Source organism: Corvus moneduloides, chromosome 15 (genome assembly GCF_009650955.1).
Source record: "Corvus moneduloides isolate bCorMon1 chromosome 15, bCorMon1.pri, whole genome shotgun sequence".
Classification (NCBI taxonomy): Eukaryota; Metazoa; Chordata; class Aves; order Passeriformes; family Corvidae; genus Corvus; species Corvus moneduloides.
In genome coordinates, this window is record NC_045490.1 from 9,129,360 (window position 1) to 9,148,083 (window position 18,724).

At 40.7% G+C, this 18,724-nt stretch overlaps 2 protein-coding genes across 7 annotated transcripts; one reads left to right on the forward strand and one right to left on the reverse strand.

Moving 5' to 3' along the window:
* The first annotated feature begins 259 nt into the window (after positions 1-259).
* On the forward strand, positions 260-4,482 carry LECT2 (leukocyte cell derived chemotaxin 2). Its single transcript, XM_032124926.1, has 7 exons — positions 260-350; positions 912-1,044; positions 1,912-2,063; positions 2,576-2,746; positions 3,083-3,197; positions 3,666-3,817; positions 4,245-4,482. The coding sequence occupies exons 1-7, from the start codon at positions 305-307 to the stop codon at positions 4,433-4,435; spliced, it is 960 nt and encodes a 319-aa protein (XP_031980817.1). The 5' UTR covers positions 260-304; the 3' UTR covers positions 4,436-4,482.
* Positions 4,483-5,286: 804 nt separating this feature from the next.
* On the reverse strand, positions 5,287-18,724 carry LOC116451440 (F-box/LRR-repeat protein 3-like). 6 transcript variants are annotated; one of them, XM_032124925.1, is made up of 8 exons: positions 18,586-18,724; positions 15,244-15,339; positions 13,712-13,852; positions 12,355-12,455; positions 10,775-11,224; positions 9,931-10,053; positions 9,261-9,432; positions 5,287-8,097 (listed from the first exon to the last, which is right to left on the reverse strand). In XM_032124925.1, exons 5-8 carry the CDS (start codon positions 11,189-11,191, stop codon positions 7,454-7,456), a joined length of 1,356 nt encoding a protein of 451 aa, XP_031980816.1. In that variant the 5' UTR covers positions 11,192-11,224; positions 12,355-12,455; positions 13,712-13,852; positions 15,244-15,339; positions 18,586-18,724; the 3' UTR covers positions 5,287-7,453. The 6 variants fall into 6 exon arrangements, with proteins under 6 accessions (XP_031980816.1, XP_031980812.1, XP_031980813.1 ...); XM_032124921.1 differs by lacking the exon at positions 12,355-12,455 and adding an exon at positions 16,462-17,224 and having other exon boundaries at positions 18,586-18,722; XM_032124922.1 differs by lacking the exons at positions 12,355-12,455; positions 18,586-18,724 and adding exons at positions 16,462-16,534; positions 17,089-18,514.

Genomic DNA, 18,724 nt, shown 5'->3' on the forward strand with positions numbered 1-18,724 from the left:
GTGTTAAGACACAGCTCAACCAGAGTTTCCTGAAATATGAGGTTGTTAATTTTCATCTGTAACTGTGTGCTAAGAGCCCAATCAGTTTGCCCATCTTTCCCAACCAGCTCTAACAACTGTTAGAGCCTGTAGACATCCAGAGTTCCCAGTATGGCAACACCACCTGCCTGGAGCTGTAATACTTTGCTCAAGACTGATTGGCCAAGACAACAGACTTGGCCTTTCAAAAGCACATAAATACCTCAGGTGGCAGCGGTTCGATGTCTTTGACTGGATCAAAGAACACAGGTGACACGGCCCCAAAATGCCAGCTCTCAGTCTGATTGCTCTGGTCAGCTTGGTGGCCACTGGTGAGTTGACATTGCTGTGGTGCAGCTGGGTTTGACTGGGCTTAGGCAGACAATAATGAATTATTGAAATTCAGTTGAACATAAATAATGCTGGGGGGTTTTCCCTCTAGTTTTATGAAGAATGATGGTAATGTGGACAGTTATGACTATTATAAAATGCAGAATTAGGTGCGCATTAAGAGATATATACTGAAGTAGTTGGAGGTTTCAGAAAGAATCATAAAATCATTAAGGTTTGAAAAGACCTCTAAGATCAAGACCAACCATCAACAAAGCACCATTAGAAAGTAAAAATAGTTTATTTCACAAACTATTTTTAAAAATCTTTATCTATAGCTTTGCTTTCTTTTTAGTGCATATACCTTAAAGTCAGGAAAAAATGGATCAAGTCTATACAGCAGGTTGTAAAATGTCCTTTTACCTACAGTTTCTGAAATTGCAAACTCCTTTGAGCTCATGTTTTTCACTTTAAACACCCTATTGTGCACCTGAACACTTTCTGTTCCACTGGACTAAGAACATGCTTGAATTTTTCCCGCTTTTCCTCTTTTCCATGTGAAGTTTTCACCAGGCAGCTGGATGTACACCCGCCCCAACAACAGCACCAACACTGGGCACAGATCTGCAGCGGGAATCCCACCAACCAGATCCGCGGCTGCGACAGATATGGCTGCGGGAATTTCGGTGCTGACAGGTAACGCAGCGGAGCCTGGGCACCGGCGGCCACTTGGCTTTCCTAAATTGAATGTTCAGGCAGCAGAAAGAGAACAGTTAAACAGGCTGACACTCGGAATGAGAGAATACTGGTGTCTGCAGGACCTCTTACTCATTTTTGGGATATTCCTTGGCAATCTTACAGAAGCACAGTGATACCACTGCTGATAACAGATGCAGAGGTGAAGGAGCAGGACTGTTACATGAACTACAGACAGAGTAAAGGAAATGGAAATATTTCAAGGATTTTTGTCCTTTATCCTTGTTGCTTATACTCCAGAAATTTAACTAACACTCAGCAACAGCTTATAGGAAGCTGAGTAGATTCATTTACACAAACTAAAAGTCTGTCAGCATCATTAAGTAGGGACCTCATAAAATAACGGGTTATATTTCTCTGAAAAAATGCTTTTTAACGTAGAATCACTCCTGCATTTTCCTGTCATCTCCTCTCCCCAGGCTCTGTAAGTGTCCATCTTCATCATGCAACTTCCAAATTTCTAAGTGAGAAAATGCCAAACATAAGATTCTATTTTACATGGGCACAGATGTTTTTTGGGGTAAAAAAATGGTACTTTTCTATAATAGTTTGAAATAGCCCATGAACTTGGGAAAATAAAAAATAAGCTTAAATTTGAAATTTCATCTCACTCTAAAGTAGTTCAGAGTAATATGAACAATTTGCAACAAAAAACCCCGATGCTTCAAACCTGCTACTTCTGCCCAATATCATTGAAGGTAAAAAATTTTGTTAGACAAGCTTCAGCTATCATCCTGCATTAAGTGACCAAGTGATACATAGCATTAACCCTGAGAGATGTCTCTAGTTATGTATTTCTGCCTCCAGGCATGGTGGCAAAGGAAAGCACAGCGGTGTGGACGTCATCTGTTCTGATGGAGCCACGGTGTACGCTCCTTTCAGCGGGCAGCTCTCGGGACCCATCCGATTCTTCCATAATGGAAATGCCATCGATGATGGAGTCCAGATCAGGGGATCAGGCAAGTAATTAACAGCAGGTGTGCTGTGAGGTGTGCACAAGTAATCATTTCATTTACTTGAGCAAGGTTTCTGTGGTTCTTCAATTCAGGCACCATGTTGATTAATCTTGCACCCTCTCTAGCACGCTGAATTATTGGAAGACAGCACCAGCAGGATGTAGTCCTTTCCTATGCTTTTCTTGGAGAGGAGGAAAGAAAGGAGTTGAAAAACATGTAGCAGGAAAATAACAACCCCAAATCAAAAAATAGGAAACAGTAAAAATAAAGCACCGGAAATACGTCCTCAGTTTTGCTGAGAGGATGTTTTCCCATCTCTATTTTCAGCTCCCTTTTTTTCTTTTTGCCCTGGCAAATACAGTAATTTTGATTTCACCGTTGTTGGTACCTTGACTACATTTCTGCTTTATCCTAACAATCTCCAGTAAGAGACTGGCAGGGAATGCTTCTTGCTCACCCCAGGAGCAGATGCAGCTGATGTTTCCTGACCTCGCTTCCTCTCCCGTCTCTCCCAGGTTACTGTGTGAAGCTTGTCTGCATTCACCCCATCCGGTACCACGGCCAAATCCGCAGAGGGCAACAACTCGGGAAAATGCTGCCAATGCAAAAAGTATATCCTGGCATTATTTCTCATATCCACGTTGAGAACTGCGACCACTCTGATCCTACTCATCTGCTTACGCCTGGTAAAAAAACCCTTAACAACAAAAAAAGCAACTCAGAACAAGAGTAGATTTGCACTCTAGGACCTGTGATAGTATTTTTGAATTTTTTTATTTAAAGCATGGTTCTTCTACGAAATAACCCTAATCTAGAAAATAACCATACATCTTAGTTCTACATTCCATTTACATTTCCTAAAGGATGACAAATTTTATGGGGGGGAAATCCAACTACAAGCATGGGATGTCATTCCAGTATGTTCTTACCTAACTGTAAATCAAACATCGTAGTTGCAAACATGTAAGTGCTAAAACTACCTAGAAGTTAACTTTGATGTGCTGTGTTCCTTTATTTCAAAGCTGTTCCACCATTGCCACAACAGGAGAGAGGCTGGGCTGCAGTGTGTGCTGGGAACCCTACCAACGAGATAAGAGGCTGCGATAGGTATGGCTGTGGATACTACGGAGCTCCAAGGTAATACAATAATTGGAACACATGGGGTTTCTTCCATTAGAGTTGAATTCTGTTTAGGTCATGTAAGAATTACAGCTTTGAAGGTTTAGATTGGACATGAGGAAACTTTTAGGCTGCCCACATTGCTCAAAACACCTCTCTAGACTAAGCCATGCCTGACCTGACCTAATGTTGGGAACACTCCTGACTCAAGGGGAAAGTTGGACTTGATGTGCTTCAGACAACCAAACTTTCTGTGACTATGGATTTTTTTAAAGACCTGGAAGAAAGGTGTTTTTCTCCAACTCTTACAGGTCATCCACCCTACGTGGCATTTCATCACCTACACCTTTGCAGATCCTTCAGCCAGTTTACTGACACTATTTCTGTCCTAACAACGCATTTCCAGATCTCACCGTGTGCTGCCTGACCTCTCTCTGCAACACTGGGCCTGACCAGAGATTTCTGTAATGATGTGTTTGTTTTCAGACGCAATGGCAAAGGGAAGCACCGGGCAGTGGATGTCATCTGTGCTGACGGGGCAACTGTGTACGCTCCCTTCTCTGGCCAGCTCTCTGGGCCTGTTAAATTCTTCCACAATGGAAATGCCATTGATGATGGAGTCCAAATCAGGGGATCAGGTAAATAGCTCTCTTTCATTTAACATTTCTTTGTCTTGAGCTCATACAGGATGCATTACCTTAGCATACTACTTAGTTAGCCGTCTAGCCACGTTTTCTTCTATCCACTTACATGCAGAACTTTTTGCTCCTGCTACAGTGCAGATAACTGAGTCCTGCAGAATGTCTTCAGGCTTTTCCCTTTCCTACAGCATGAATTGCCACCTTCTCCCTGCCTTCCATCTTCTCTCTTCTACCAAGTTAATGACTCCAACCACTACCTAATTTTTATGACCACAGCGTCTTTGCTTTTTGGTATTTCCACCATTGCTATCTCAGTGGAAAGGACAAGACAGAAATTGTTAAAATTTCTGAAATAGATTTAGTACAGAAGAATAAATGCTTCATCAGTCATCTAATGTTTTCCCTCCTCTTGTTTTTTCACCAGGATTCTGTGTAAAACTACTCTGTATCCATCCCATAAGATACAACGGTGCAATTTCCAAGGGACAAGTCCTTGGGAGAATGTTGCCAATGCAAAGAGTATTTCCTGGGATCACATCTCATATTCACATTGAGAACTGCGATCATTCGGATCCTACAAGCAATCTTGAAAGGGGTAAAGGGCAAAGAGATTGAAATGGAAATGCAGTAAATTCCAAATAAATCCATCTCAGCATCCAAAAGTTGTTTTTTCTTCCCATGCACAAGTTTATACTATCGCCTATTCAATACTTTGCGCCTTACACAAGCAGTGTCTGTTGGATGGCAACAGGGACTTGGAAAACAAACAAAAAAAAGATTTGCGTTTTTGTTGGAATTTCTATTTACCAGAGAATCAGGAAATTAGCAAAGACTAGCTTTTTCTAAGTCTGAAAAATCAGCTAAAAAGCAAAGCGCTCACTCCCTCCTGTGGCAGAGAAGGTGCACTCCTGTCAGGTTCTCCAAGCACCAGCTGGCCTCACTTGTTCAGATCAGGGAGCAGAACAAATGCTTCAAAAAATCAGTGCATCAAAAATCCCAACATTTATCAATGCAGGCCCATTTAACTGGAAGATTGGAGCTGGAGCAAGCTGACATTCCACAGCTGGATTTGATGACCTCAAAGGTCTCTTCCAACCATAGCAATTCCATGATTCACGGCTCCACAGAAACACTACCTTAGTGACACGGACCGAGAAAGGGACAACATCCAAAGCAGCCTTTTAAGAGTTTCCCCCTGAACTTCAACTCTGTCACCAGTGTTTCTAAATACACTAACACTGTTCCATTAGCTGGAGAGGCACAGAGGACTCAAGGACTTCCCAAACACCCACAAGCTTTGTCCACACTCCATTTTACGGTTTGCATGACAGAAATCCTCAGGTTTCAGGCACAAACATGAAATGACAATTTGCCATTCTCCAGCCTCTCCCAAGGTTTGTTACACACATGGCTTCTAGCAGGAGAGAATCCTAACAGGACACAGTGCAACAGATGGATGAGCCAAGTATCAGTGCATAGATTAAAGCCCTTTATTACATTTCCATTTAAAGCAAGCCACACATCTTAAACCAAATACTGTTTGGAAATATTTCAGTTTTGTGTTTAAATTATAATCCCCTGGATTATGGAAGTGCTCAGATCACAGGCTCTACTAACCACAGTCAGATGCTTCTTAACTGTGCAACAGGCAACAAACCATTACTGACTCAGGTGTGGGCGTTACCTTAAATCCGTGAGTGTGTCCAAGCAAAGGGTGGTTTGACCCTTTAGCTGGTGTTCTGTGGAAGTGGGGAAGAAACATTTTCTCTGCTGTGAATGCACTTGTTTTGGCTGGGATAGCTCATTTGCTTCATAGGACCTAGAATCGAGCTGTGGATTTGTACTAGAAGCAGCACTGATGACACAGGGATGTTTTTCTGTAGCTGAGCATTGCCTACACAGAGTCCCCGCTGGCTCTGTTTCTTGTACTGCCCCAGCAGGGAGGAGGCTGAGGGTGCACAATCTGGGAGGTGACACGGACAGGACAGCTGAGCCCAGCTGACCCACAGGACATTCCACAGTGTATGGTATCACGCTCAGCATATAAAGCTGGGCGAAGAAGGAGCAACGGGGATGTTTATGTGTGATGGAGCCCTGCTTTCCTGGAGATGGCTGATGAAGTGGTGAATGAATTCCCTTTTTTGGGGTTGCCTGCATGTGTGGCTCTTGCTTTACTATTAAGCTCTTTATCTCGAGCCATGACTTTTTTCACTTTTACCCTCTGATTCTGTCCCCCATCTCTCTGGCTGTGAGGGGCTCACCTGCCAGCCAGGGTTAAACCACGACAGTGACAAACACCACCAGCAAATTCTTGTAGACTTCTCATTATCAAGAGAAAGATAGAACAAGTGTGGCACCAAAATCATTACAGTAAAATTTATATACAATGCATTTGAGTTTACAGTGTGCAAAATGTCAACACAAAAATACATACTCTAATTTACATCAACTCACCATGCCCTTCCCCTTTTAAGAAAATAAATATAATACAATCTTTCTCAAAAAACAGGTAATAGCAACAAGTATTAAACAGTCCTGAATTAAATATTTCAGGATTACCTCCAGCAAGCCTTTCTCTAGAAATCAGTGCTTACACAAAGCTCTGTAAGATACAGATAAGATTACTACAGTCCATTTTGGCCTCTAAGCAACAAATGTAAGTGCTCTAAATCCTTGATTCCAAATAGAAATGGATCAAAGACAACTGTATTCATTTGATCTTTCCTTCTCTTCTTACTAGCCACATGTATGAAATCCTTCTTATTTCTTAGTAATGAAAGCATGGAACAGCATTTAGACATCAGTCTTTGATAACGAAGACTTGGATTTGGGTTAAATCCAAAGCTATTCCTTATTGTCCTGACAGTTTCCAAAGTGCTTTATTACTCACTCAAGCAATCAATCTAGAACCAAACTTTTAAGAATCAGCAAGTTTAACAAAATCTCTTTCCCATCCTTTTAATGCATAAAACAAAAACAACATACTGTACAATGCATTCTGTAGTTTCTGTAATCTGACAAAATTAAAGTGCAATTTAAAACTGTAAAGTTTTTTGTAAGCATAAGCTTATTAACATTTTATTATACTGCCATGAATTTAAGATAGATTGTATCTGACTAGCCCAGGCTAGCATATTTTAATATACAAGCTTTTAAATTTAAAACATGAATAATTAAAAAAAATAGCTATATAAAATATCAAGACAAATAATAGTGTACTCAAAGTTCTATCCAGCTTTCCACAGAGAGATTTCCTAAAGGAAAATTGTTTCTCTATTCCTCTTCTGACTAGATCAGAAAGACTAAACAAAGACATAAAAAACTCCAAAGAAGCCCACTTTAAAGTAAATGGAACCTTTAAACTGAAGTTCAGAGAAGCCCAAATTCACTGAAGTTTGAAGCACCTGTAAACCACAGACATAACTTTCAGAACTGCTAAGTACAATTATATCTATTTTCTATTTCAATATACAATTAATATTGTAGAGTGTTTTGCTGCTAGTCTGCTAGAGGTTTTTTCAAGGAAGAAAAACTCAAATCTGGAAGAAACTTTTCACATTTAATTCTTAAATTTTTTATTTGCATAGAAAGCGACAGCCCGATTCTACCATTTTATCCACAAACACAGGGAATTTACCATGTTGGCATCATATCAGGAAACCACATTCTTCCAAGGTGTTTGGAGACTTCCAGATGAAGCCGATCTAAGCTGTAATCACTATCTGGAATCAGCACCTCCTCCATTATGGAAAGCTGAGTAAGCCTGCCCCCACACATCTTTACAAATTCAATAAAACCTCTGCAGGTGACTTCACATTCCCCCAGTCCCATGGCCGTTAAGTTCTTACAGCGCTCAGCAATCTGGATGAGTTCATCATCCAAAGGTTGAAGTCCATTGGCGCACACAACCAGCTCGATCAGCCGGGGGCAGTTCATGCCAATGCGACCCAACATTGCCTTGCTCACTGCACGACCGAAGTACAGGTGTGTAACAGGTGTTTCCTCTCTGAAGAAAGCATCAAATTCATCTTCGTACAAGAAGAAATACATCACAATGTTGACTTTAGGGGAGTGTCTAACAAGAGCATCCCAGCTTTGCTTTTTAATGGTGTGAAATTGAACTTGTCCGGGATTTTCACTCACGACATCGATGCGAAGGTGCTCGAGATCAACATGTTTTTCACTTGAAAGAGCCAGCAGCAGTTCATCACTTAATATGTAGTAGTTCAAAGCCAGCTCCTTAAGTCCATGACACTGATCAGCCACACAAAGAATGCCTGAGGAACAAAAAAATTTACTCTGTATAATGGAAAGTGAATATAAACACAGTTGTTCGCTGTAAAGTTCAAGCAAGTACTGATTCTACTGGCTTGAGTTTTCACGCTTATATCCAAACCCCATGAAATACCTAAGTTCTAGGTATCCACAACCTTTTACAGGGTTTTGGCCATTAACATTTAACAGCAGAAGACACAAGCCACATTCATCTTGGATCTGCATATTCTCCTCTTTTTTGCTCCCTATGCAGAATTTCCTCAACTTTGAGGAAGCAACTGGAATCAGGTCAGATTCAGCTCAGGTTACCACCATTCCCTTCCCTAATATTCATTCCTTCAGCTTTCAACTAAACTATTTAAATCACCATCAGACACCCAGTTTAGCAGTTAGAACCTTCTGTGAATTAAGACCTAAATAACGTTAACTCCTCCTAATGTGCTGGGATATGAAGTACACAGATTAAGTCACCTTTTGTGGACTCCAGAAAAGAATACAGAAACAGATCAGACACAGCCTCCCTTTCCCTAGCATTAAGGTTTCAGGAGAAAGGCAAGTGAGAAGCTCTCTGAACTTTCAGCAAGGCTGTATTTTGAAGGGAGTGAGTCCCTCATCAACCACTGAGGAAGCTACCAGTCCCAGATCTGGACACAAGAGGGCACTTTGGAAACATTCACAGTCTTACACTACAGGTCTTTGAAATTTGTACACACTCACAGCACCTTGCAAAACAATTACTGACCAGCTGTTTTCATCTCCTTTATCCCACCAAGCAGTAGCTGATTCATGGATCAGGGATTTTGTGGTGTTCCCACAGAACACTAGTTAGTTAAGTTTACAAATCTGCACACATTAAGGAGCACCCATTTGGTTACCCTTACACGGTAAAGCAATGAATATCACGTCCATTGAGCATGTGTGAAAGGCTTACACTAGTTTTGGAGGCTTTTCCTCCTCAAGGCCTATCATCAGACGTAGCAAAGCAGCTGGAAAGAATGAAAAAAAAATTCCCAGGATTCCAGAAGATGCAGTCAAGTGAGTAGCACCCCCACCTTCATCAACCCAACTCATCCACATTCTCCTTCACCTTCCAACTGTCCAAACTCAAGACTAAGTCAATTATGGTGCTTTACAGCTCCATTTTTCACTTATATTCACTACTCACCAGCAGGTGAAACATGAGGACAGCTGCTCATTTTTAGCAGTTTTAGAGTATCACTGTTGTTAGCAACAAGAACCTTCAAGGAAGGATCATCAAGTGGTGTGTCATCTATCTTGATTGATGATAATGACTTGGAGTTTACAAAAACTACTGTCAATGCTGATGCAAAATGAGCCTATTTGGAGAAATTGAAAGAGGGGAAAAAAAACCTTGTGAAAAGATGGGCAAAAACTTCAGTGCTTTAACCTCATGCTCTACACATGCAGAAAGTTCAAAAATAAGCACTTCCCACACATCCCCTTTCTTGTGTAACAAAGGAAGGCTTATTTGAACATGAACATAGCGGATCTTTGTTTAAAAACATGCTGTTACATGTGACAAAATTAACCTTACACTCATTATTTAAGTCATCTACTCTGATTTATCATTTTGCTGTAATACAGTGACAACTACAAGGATAACTGGACACAGTGATGAGGCTGAAGTATCTAGAATTTTTCTGCAGAAAAAAAGAAATGGTCTTTATTTTCCAGAAGGTAACTCTTCTGTTACTACACAGTAACTAGAGACTGTTCCATAAAAATTACCATCGACTGAAAAACAGAACATTAAGAAAGCTAAAATGGTTTAAGAGTGAGTTAAAATATGCTAGTTACAGTTTGCAGAACCTTACCTTAGAGACATTCATGAAGCTTGGCTTTGCTGTAGAGATCAAACCCAGGGTCTTGATAGAACAGTTCACCAACTGAGAAAGGATGTCACAGGCTGCTTCTGCTGACTCAGTACTACTATCAACCTAAAAAAGCAATATAAAAATAGTGAAGTCATTCTTCAGTATTATTTAGAAAACAGCACCATGGATACCTGAGACTGCAGGTTCCACGTCTACTTAAGCTGTACTGCTCCAGACTGCAATTATCAGTGGCACCAAGTGCAACACTGACTGGAAATTTCAAGACCAGAAAGAGTTCAGGGAAGTTACTATTAGAAAATTTGCCTGAGTGCGACTGCTGGGTATTTCTAGTATGAACACATACCTCAAATCTAAGTCTGGTCTTCAAATAACTTCATCTTATTGCAATACTGTAACATTACTGGTGCTATGAGAGACAGCGATACATATGCATTTTTTTAAAAATGCCAATTTTTAGAGCCCAAAATAGACTTGACAAAGTCTTTGCTCCAGCAAACTAATCCATTTTATCTGCATGGCCAACGCCTTTGTATCTTAAATAATGAACTGATTGGCAAGTCATAAGCCTGAAGAGTAACTTTCTCTTATTTTGTCTCACCTTTCTCCTGGTTTTGCATGGCATTCACTTTTTCTTTACTCTGCAGAAGTTAGAGTGTAGAAAACTGGATGAAACTGCCTGCACATGTGGAAATAAATTGTTGCAGTAGTTGCATTTTTAAACATCAGACTTGCCAGGTACAAGCTTCAAGGTAGCTGACACAGAGCAGCTGCATCCCTCGTGCCCAGTGACGTGACACCGAGCCAGCACTCATCCATGGCTTACCTTGAAGCTGACGTACTGCAGATGGTCAGCGTGCCTCTTGATAATCTGCTGAATGAGATCCGGATGTGTAGACTTTAAGTAAGAAGTGGCTGGCTGGCTAAGTTCAAATTCAAATCTCCTCCAGAGATCTGGGATGTGAAAAACTTCATTCCACCTTCGACAAACAGAAGATGCCCTGGCTCGATCCACTAAAGTCAGGAACTGAAAAACACGCAGAATCACATGGTGTGGAAGGCTGCCCCAGTCCATCGAGGTGCACGGGTCAGATTCCCCAAACCCTGAGCCATGTAAACTAGTTTTCTGTTTTTTGCTTGTCTGTGATGTTCCAGGAGCTTCAGTTCCAGCCACAACCTTCTGCCCAGCTCTCTTCATCATGAGAGTTTCAGAATGTAACAATCCGACGTATTCAAACTGCATAGGGTCCTCAAAGGTCTCACGTACAATAGGTCTCTAGAAAAATACAGAATATTAGGGAAGGAAGGGAGACAGGGCAGTGGAAACACAGTGAGAGATAGCAAGTTAACAAAATTTAAATATAGCAATGTTACTTTGAAAAGAAGCATATCCATATGTCAATACCCAGTGCACAGATTGTTGGCAAGGACCTTCTCTCTCAGTACCTCGGGTACAACTTGGATTGAATCTGGATAACTTGGACTTGTTAATTTACCAAGTGTAGTTCCATGCATTAGTATTTCTCAGTACATAAACCATTTTGTAGGGAACAAGAAGTATTTAACAGCAATTTAATTCAGAATGAGAAAGTGGATTCAGTTTAAATTTAAACTCCGTTGACAAACTATGGAACCCACTCATGATCTCTAAAAAAAGTTTATCAACTACAGAACTTAATTCATAAACTCCCTTTTTAAACACATCTGGAAGAGATGTGCTCAGAAGAGCCAGACTGAAAAGTTTTGCCCACTCTCCCCTGCTTTTTTTTTTTTCCAAATCATGCCAAGCAGAGGAAGAACGTTTGTACAACAATAAAAAAACTTCAGAGGCCAGTTATCAAAGCAGGGCAAAGTAAGTGAAGTTCACATGCTGTTTTTCAGCTGGAAAAGGACAGTGACCTTGGAAATCAGCAAACTGCAGAGATCTACTTCAGCAATGGACATTTGCCACATGAGCCAGAGCTCAGAGAAGAGCAGCAGAAAAAAAGCTCTGCTTTCACAGGCTGAAACAGTGCAATCTAACCAAGTCTGTTCTAGACTGAATTCTGTTGTTCAGTCAATTTTCAACAACTGCTTTTGCCAATTTATTTTAGTACAGTTGAGGCCCCTTCTCAAATGCCCCACTAATCAGATGTTCATCCAGACCTTCTCTCTTCCCAACCTGTGTGAAGTTTGTATTTTCAAAGCAACCATGTATTTTTCAAGAATGAACAGAGCAAATTATCTATTTTTACTGAACAAACTTCCATGGCAACCCACACAGCTTGCTTTTTCTGGACTGAAAATTTTCCATAGTATCTTCATTATGGGGGCAGGGGGAAAGAAAGAAAAAAAAACAAAAAAACCACAAATCCCTGTATTGCAAAAACAGCTGCCAAAATACACACTACCCCATCAAAAGTTTACCTGGGATTTTCCCCAACTTGTAAGACCTCATCTGTTTGGCTCATTAGGTGTCTGACAAACTTCATTTTTATGAAAGTAAGGCATGTGCATTCTTTGAGAAGCTGGAAAGCACAATGCAGCCAATTTATTAAGAGCTCTTCATACGACCAGTTTCACTACTGCTTGACTTCCTGACAAATTACCTCGATTACCAAGGAACTTATTTTAGCAGTTGTTATAAATATTCACCCAGTCTTATTTAAATTTCCATTAATGATTGGAATCAGCAATGTATGCAGAAGGATAAGCCAGAAACACTTTAAATTATATTAAATCATAGTTCTTCTTCGCTGAATAGACACATGATTTCCATTTAACAGTGTTACAAATGTAATGAAAATGCAGTCTCAGCATGGAGAAACATTTTGCTACTAGACCATCAAGTTATCATCCACACAATCATGTTTTATGACTTTAGACTGCTTTAAGTCACACAACAAATGGGCATTCCAAACTAGTAAGTGTGGATGTAGTAATTAACCATTACAAAACTCTCTCCTACAGTTGCTCATAGCCTTCCTAAATTTAGCAAAGGCTAAATACCTTTTGAGTTAAACATCCCTGTTGTCTGTTCTTCCTCCTCCCTACTTGAGAGGAATTACAAACTTGGCTGTTTCCTAAAACTAAAGCTCAGAACAATAAAAAATAAAATTAAATAAATGCTGTTGTTTGAGAAGCTTCTCCTTGCTGTTGCTATTCCCATGCAGATCTGCAACATTTTGGTTAAAGATAGGTTTCTGATAAAACCAGAAATTTTTCCTATCTTACTTGAAACTTACTTGAACTTCATGGGTGCTGATTTGGCTCTCACAAAGAAGTTCTGGCATGTGAGAACAACCAGAAAAGGTATTCCCCCTAAACCACTAGGTCAGGCTACAGACCAGATGCAGCACATCCACCCCAAATACAGGAAGAGATGCAAGGTATTGTTGGCATACAGTTATCTATGCTCTGCCTGCTGGAACATGGCCAGAACTTGTTCTTGTTGCTACAGCCTTTAAAAACTGCTATCTCCAGAATTTCTATGTTTAGTATTCTATACTCCAGTCCTTTAAATCTAGCAAAATGAATTCCTATTATTCACTGTGGGATGCAAAGCCAGAAAAAGGTTCCATTGGTTATGCATCATAACATTTTTACCAAACATGAAGGCCCAACATTTACTGCAAAAATAAGAATCCTTACTTCGTTCTGAATACTTTATAAACAGTATGTATTTTAAAGCACAACTGAAGTTAGCTGAATTACAGTCCCATGTGATATAATCCAGGTAGTATTCAAATGAGAGGCTTACACACACACATACATACACTCCTACCTCCAAAGAATGTGGAGGTTCCTGTCAAGTTACCAGCACCTTTCTGGTATCTGAACATCCATCCCACTGTTGAATCATCCTGTGTGTGTGCATGGATTCCTTAACCAGAAGGCAGGGACGGGTCCCAGAAGATGAACCGACCTGTGAAGCCACCAACCAAACAAAAACTGTTCTGCAGTGTCTGGGAAACCTATACGAAGGACTAACATACATTCTAGAACAAAGACTGAGATGAATACTACCCACTGCTCTGCAGGGCAGATGTGGAAGCAGAGCAACAGAACGTAACAAGCAAATTAATTTTACCAAACATTATCTGAAAAATATCATTTCATTAAGGGGAAGGTATAATTGTGGGCAAAAAATTAGCTTTCACATTATCTACAATTTTAGTTAGATGAGCACTCTTATGCAACACAGATACACTTCTGAGTTCTTGAGTATTACCCAAAGAAAACTACAAACCTAGGTAAGAAATGGGGTTTTTTTTCAGCTTACCCTATACCAAAACATGAGTGAAAAGTTACACTTAAACACAGGACCTCTAATATTTGACATTTAAAGACTCTTGGCTTTAAACTTTACTCACTTTTACTCCACAAAAGTATGCTTACTGCACCTTGACAGTAAACAAACAATTTTGGCTAATTAAACTGTATCTGGAAAAAAGATACCAATAATGTACAAATATACCCCCACATACTAATGAAAAAACTACCCTGTAGCTTAGTTTGACAGAGTATCTTGGTGCACTATGAGAAAATAGACCTCCAAATCCAGTTACCCATTTTACATTATCTGAAGATGCTTTAATGGAAAGCTACAAGCACAGCAACACCCACCTCACTAAATCATGACAGATTTTAAAAGTAGGTTTAAAAGCAGATGTTTACCAGGTGTTGTGTTCAACCAGTAATAACATCTTTAGAAACCTTCCAATGCTGAACTTCTCTGTTTTTCTTTAGAAATGGGACAAGGCTTTAGATTCTGCCATGTCATATCATCATCTTTTGAAAAACTACCGAGTTAATATCAGCTTTACAGATGCCAAGTTTAACAAAGGTATAGTACACATTATTTATGAATACATGAGAAGTAGCCCCCATCTTCTATACAAAATCAAACTCAAGTACTGCAATCTGTGCAAGTAATGCTGCTGCTCAGCTCACACACCAGAAAATTTAGAGCTGAGTAGTCATGCTTGTCTATAAAGAGAAAGCTGATATTCATTAGTAACTGTTTGTGGGTGGCACCTGAAGAAATCTGTCATTTATGGTGGCCTTCTATTGCACAGTCTACAAGTATCACATGCTCTCTCTCCTGTGAAGTGCGCAGAGTCTGTACAGCACATAGAATTCATTTTCTCAAGCACTGTCAGTGTCCAACAAATGAAAGGTTTATAATGCCACATATAAACAGCATACTTAAATAACATTATAACTGAGAGTACAAACCACTGAGATGCAATTTAAAGATTCCAGAGAGAAGTGTATTAAGTTTATAAACCACATATTTTGAAGCAACTTTCTTACCTAAAGAATGCTTCCAAGTTACAATAGGCAATAAATGAATGAACTGAGGCAGCTGCAGCCATGGGGCACTCACATGCATCTGTCTGCTTTCCCCTCCTGTCCAGATAAAATGCCATAAAGACCTGTGTTAGTTTAGAAAAAAAATCTTCATATTACATCCAATGCAAAAATGATAGGGAAATACGTTGACAACAATTTATAAATTTTCTTGTTTTAGTGGAGGCGCTCAAGGGGATCATCTCAACACAAGGTAGCTTATTCCACAATGCAAATACCGTTACTGAGAGAAAAGTGAGGTCAGATCAAGTATAAAAGTAATGGGAAACAAATGTTGCAACTGCATCTACATTTATTGGTCAACAGTACAACGTAAACAGTGAGTTATTCAGTATTTGCATTATCATTACCACTACTAGGCAGTCTTGGTAAACATCACTGTAGCTACTAATGTAATCTAAGAGTCATGAAAAACAGAGAAAAAAACCCACCCAAATGTTTTCTCTTGCCTTTTTCCCTTTTGTGGCAAGGCTGTCGAATGGCCTGGGGAACCGTGTGACAGATGATGAACACAGAGGCTCAGCTTCCTACCACAAACGTGCACAGCCCTCGCCAGCACCTGCCCAGGCCTGCCTGAAGTCACACGGCAGGAGCTGCTCCCCACAACAACAGAGCACCCAGCCCCAGCCACCTCCCTGTTTACAAGCTCCCACACTCCGGCTGACAGCCTGTGCCACCTGGGAAGGTGGATCACAAGGCACTGCATCCAGGGGTTCAGATTAAAAGTCGCCTGCCTCCCCCTACACTATTTTCTTTTAATACTACATTACAAGTAAGTTTGTGTTTCAGAGTGTACCCTTACATGTAATCATTCAAAGCTTTACCACCAGGAATATCACAAAGTTTTCTTTTATACAAACACACCAAAAATCTGAAATCTTTGTTGTGATAAGCTTTACAATGCTTTTACATAACCCTCACCATGGGGTTAGGGGAAGAGTACCCTTCCACCTGTTCTCAACTCAGAATTTCAGTATTCTTCCCAACACTTCTCATGTGGCCACAGGCAAAAGTAATTACTAACAGTAAACTAATACCGGAAAAATTAAGAAAAGGACAGGATCCTTTTATAGTAAAAATCGTATCAAATACAGGTAGTCAATAAAGACTACCTACAGTGCTCAGCAGGCTTCTGAATTTCACAGAGATGGGACTGGTTACCTGTAACAGCTAAATAACCAAGAGTACCCCTGAGGAAGAGAGCTTCTCTTGAACAGACCTGTCCCAAACCCCTCTGTAGAGAAGGAAGTTCATACTTTTACACTGCAGACAAGAACTAGCAGAATTTTAGATAATGCATTAAAAAAAAAAAGTTACTGCAAGTGACTGTTAACAATAAAAATATAATCAGGTTTACATCTAATAAACATCTGAGTGTCCAAAACCACAAGAACAATCCAAAGCAACATAAATCATGTTAGCTTATATAAGCAGAAATGTATATAATAAAATATTATAGTTATCAGAGATGCAATCAAATACAAGCTTGTTATGCAAACAACAGTAAATTGTTATCTAAGGTAGTTACCCAAATGATTATCAAAGATAAACAGCAGCCACACAGTCATTGAAATGAAACACTTTGATAACTACTGAGGTTCATCAAATCTATTCATATCCTCATTTGTATAAAGCAAAGTATCAAAAATTGGTGCACCCCCCCATACAGCTCTACCGGTGATCGAGTATTTTGACAGCTGCACGTTATCCTGCTCAAACTGCCTCAAATCCACTAAAACCATCAGGATTCAGAAAAAAACAAGTTAAATAACTGTTTCTGCAACTTACCCAGACAACAGAGCTGTGAGTTTCTGCTAAAATTAAGACATTAAAACCTCTCCCATGGCATGGGGGCTTGGTGGGGAATTTGAAAAGTGGTCAGCAGTGACTCCGTTAAGCAAGCAGCTGTTCACTACTTCCAAGGCTACAATGTCAGTTCAAAAAAAGGTTTTATTTCTATAACCAAACATATCACAGATTCAAGCCACAAAGAAGTAACTGCTTCCTCTGATTTCTAGATTTCCCTTCCAGTTCTCAACACCAGGACCCAACAAGAATTAATAAAACACCATAAAATCAGGCTTCTAGGAGAAACAGCAGTAACCAAACACAAATGCAGCAGAGACTGAGTTCCTGAGAAATAAAAAACCTTCCAAATAACCAAGCTTGGAAATATTCTCAGATAAAGCAGGCATCTTGATAATTAAGCTTTAAATTTCTAACACTTGGAAATTAATGTTTACGGACCTGCCTTACACGGCTGAAATACCAGTCCCATTAACCACACTGTCTAAAGAAATCGCAGTTCAGTGACAGCACCGAGGCCACTCCCTCACCACGTTAAGGAACTCGGAATTCAGAGTCCGTCTGGGGAACAGGAGCAGCACAAGGCAGGCAGCCCTGGAAAACTGCTGCCACCACAAATTCAACCACTGAGTATGGTGCAAAACACAGGTAAAAATCTACATTTTAAGCTTAAATCTCAGAAGATCTAGTCCTTCAGGATGATGAGCTCAGAGATTAAACTTTTTCTTCATCTAGGGCACATCAGACTTTTAATGGGTAGAATTTTTGCTTCTGAAGAGGATTATTTATTTTTTATAATCAGTCCTCATTTTTCTCAAAACTGAGCCTCTGGCTCAAGGGATTTACCACATTTTTCGTACGTTTCTAACAAATCCTCAAACTTCTAAAAATAACCACATTCAGCTGAACATCTTAATGCTTGCATTAATTTTTACTAAAGAAATACAAACGCATGGCCACCTTTAGTAGTATTTCGGTGGTGAAATTAAAATATTTGACTTCTACTGATGCATTACTTTTAAAAGGAAGCCACTTCCCTGTGCACAACGCCCAAGACCCCTCGTTTTACTCAGTGACAAATCTGAAGCTGCACAGCTCTTTAGAAAAGCTCTTTTGAGCGTTTATCTACACACCTATGGGAGAAATAAATAATAATTATTACTTCTACAGGTTTTCTTGAAACCTTCCTACCCGACTTTAACAAGCCATTTAAGCTCTTTACATGGGAAAACCAGCTCCCAGGCACCGCGCTCCTGCAGCTCGGTGAGAGCTCCCGGGATGGCACAAACCCGCCGTACCGCACACCGAGCCCCTCACGAGGTTTGGCCCTCAGGGAGATTTAAAGTCTCCAGGCGCGGAGGGCGCGCATCTATCTATCTATCTGTCTGTCTGTCTGTCTCCTCAACCCGGGCCGCCCCCGCGGCCTGTCCCCCCCGGCCGCCGCGCAAGGGCCGGTCCCCGCGGCCGCCCCGCGCTCACCGCCGCCGGTGCGCGGCTCCCTCGAGGGTGAGGCCGGGCCGAGGTGCCGAGCAGGGGCAGAGCAGGGGCCGAGCAGGGCCAGCACCGCGCTCAGCCCGCAGCGCCCGGGACACGCCGAGGGCGGAGCCGCGGCCCCGCC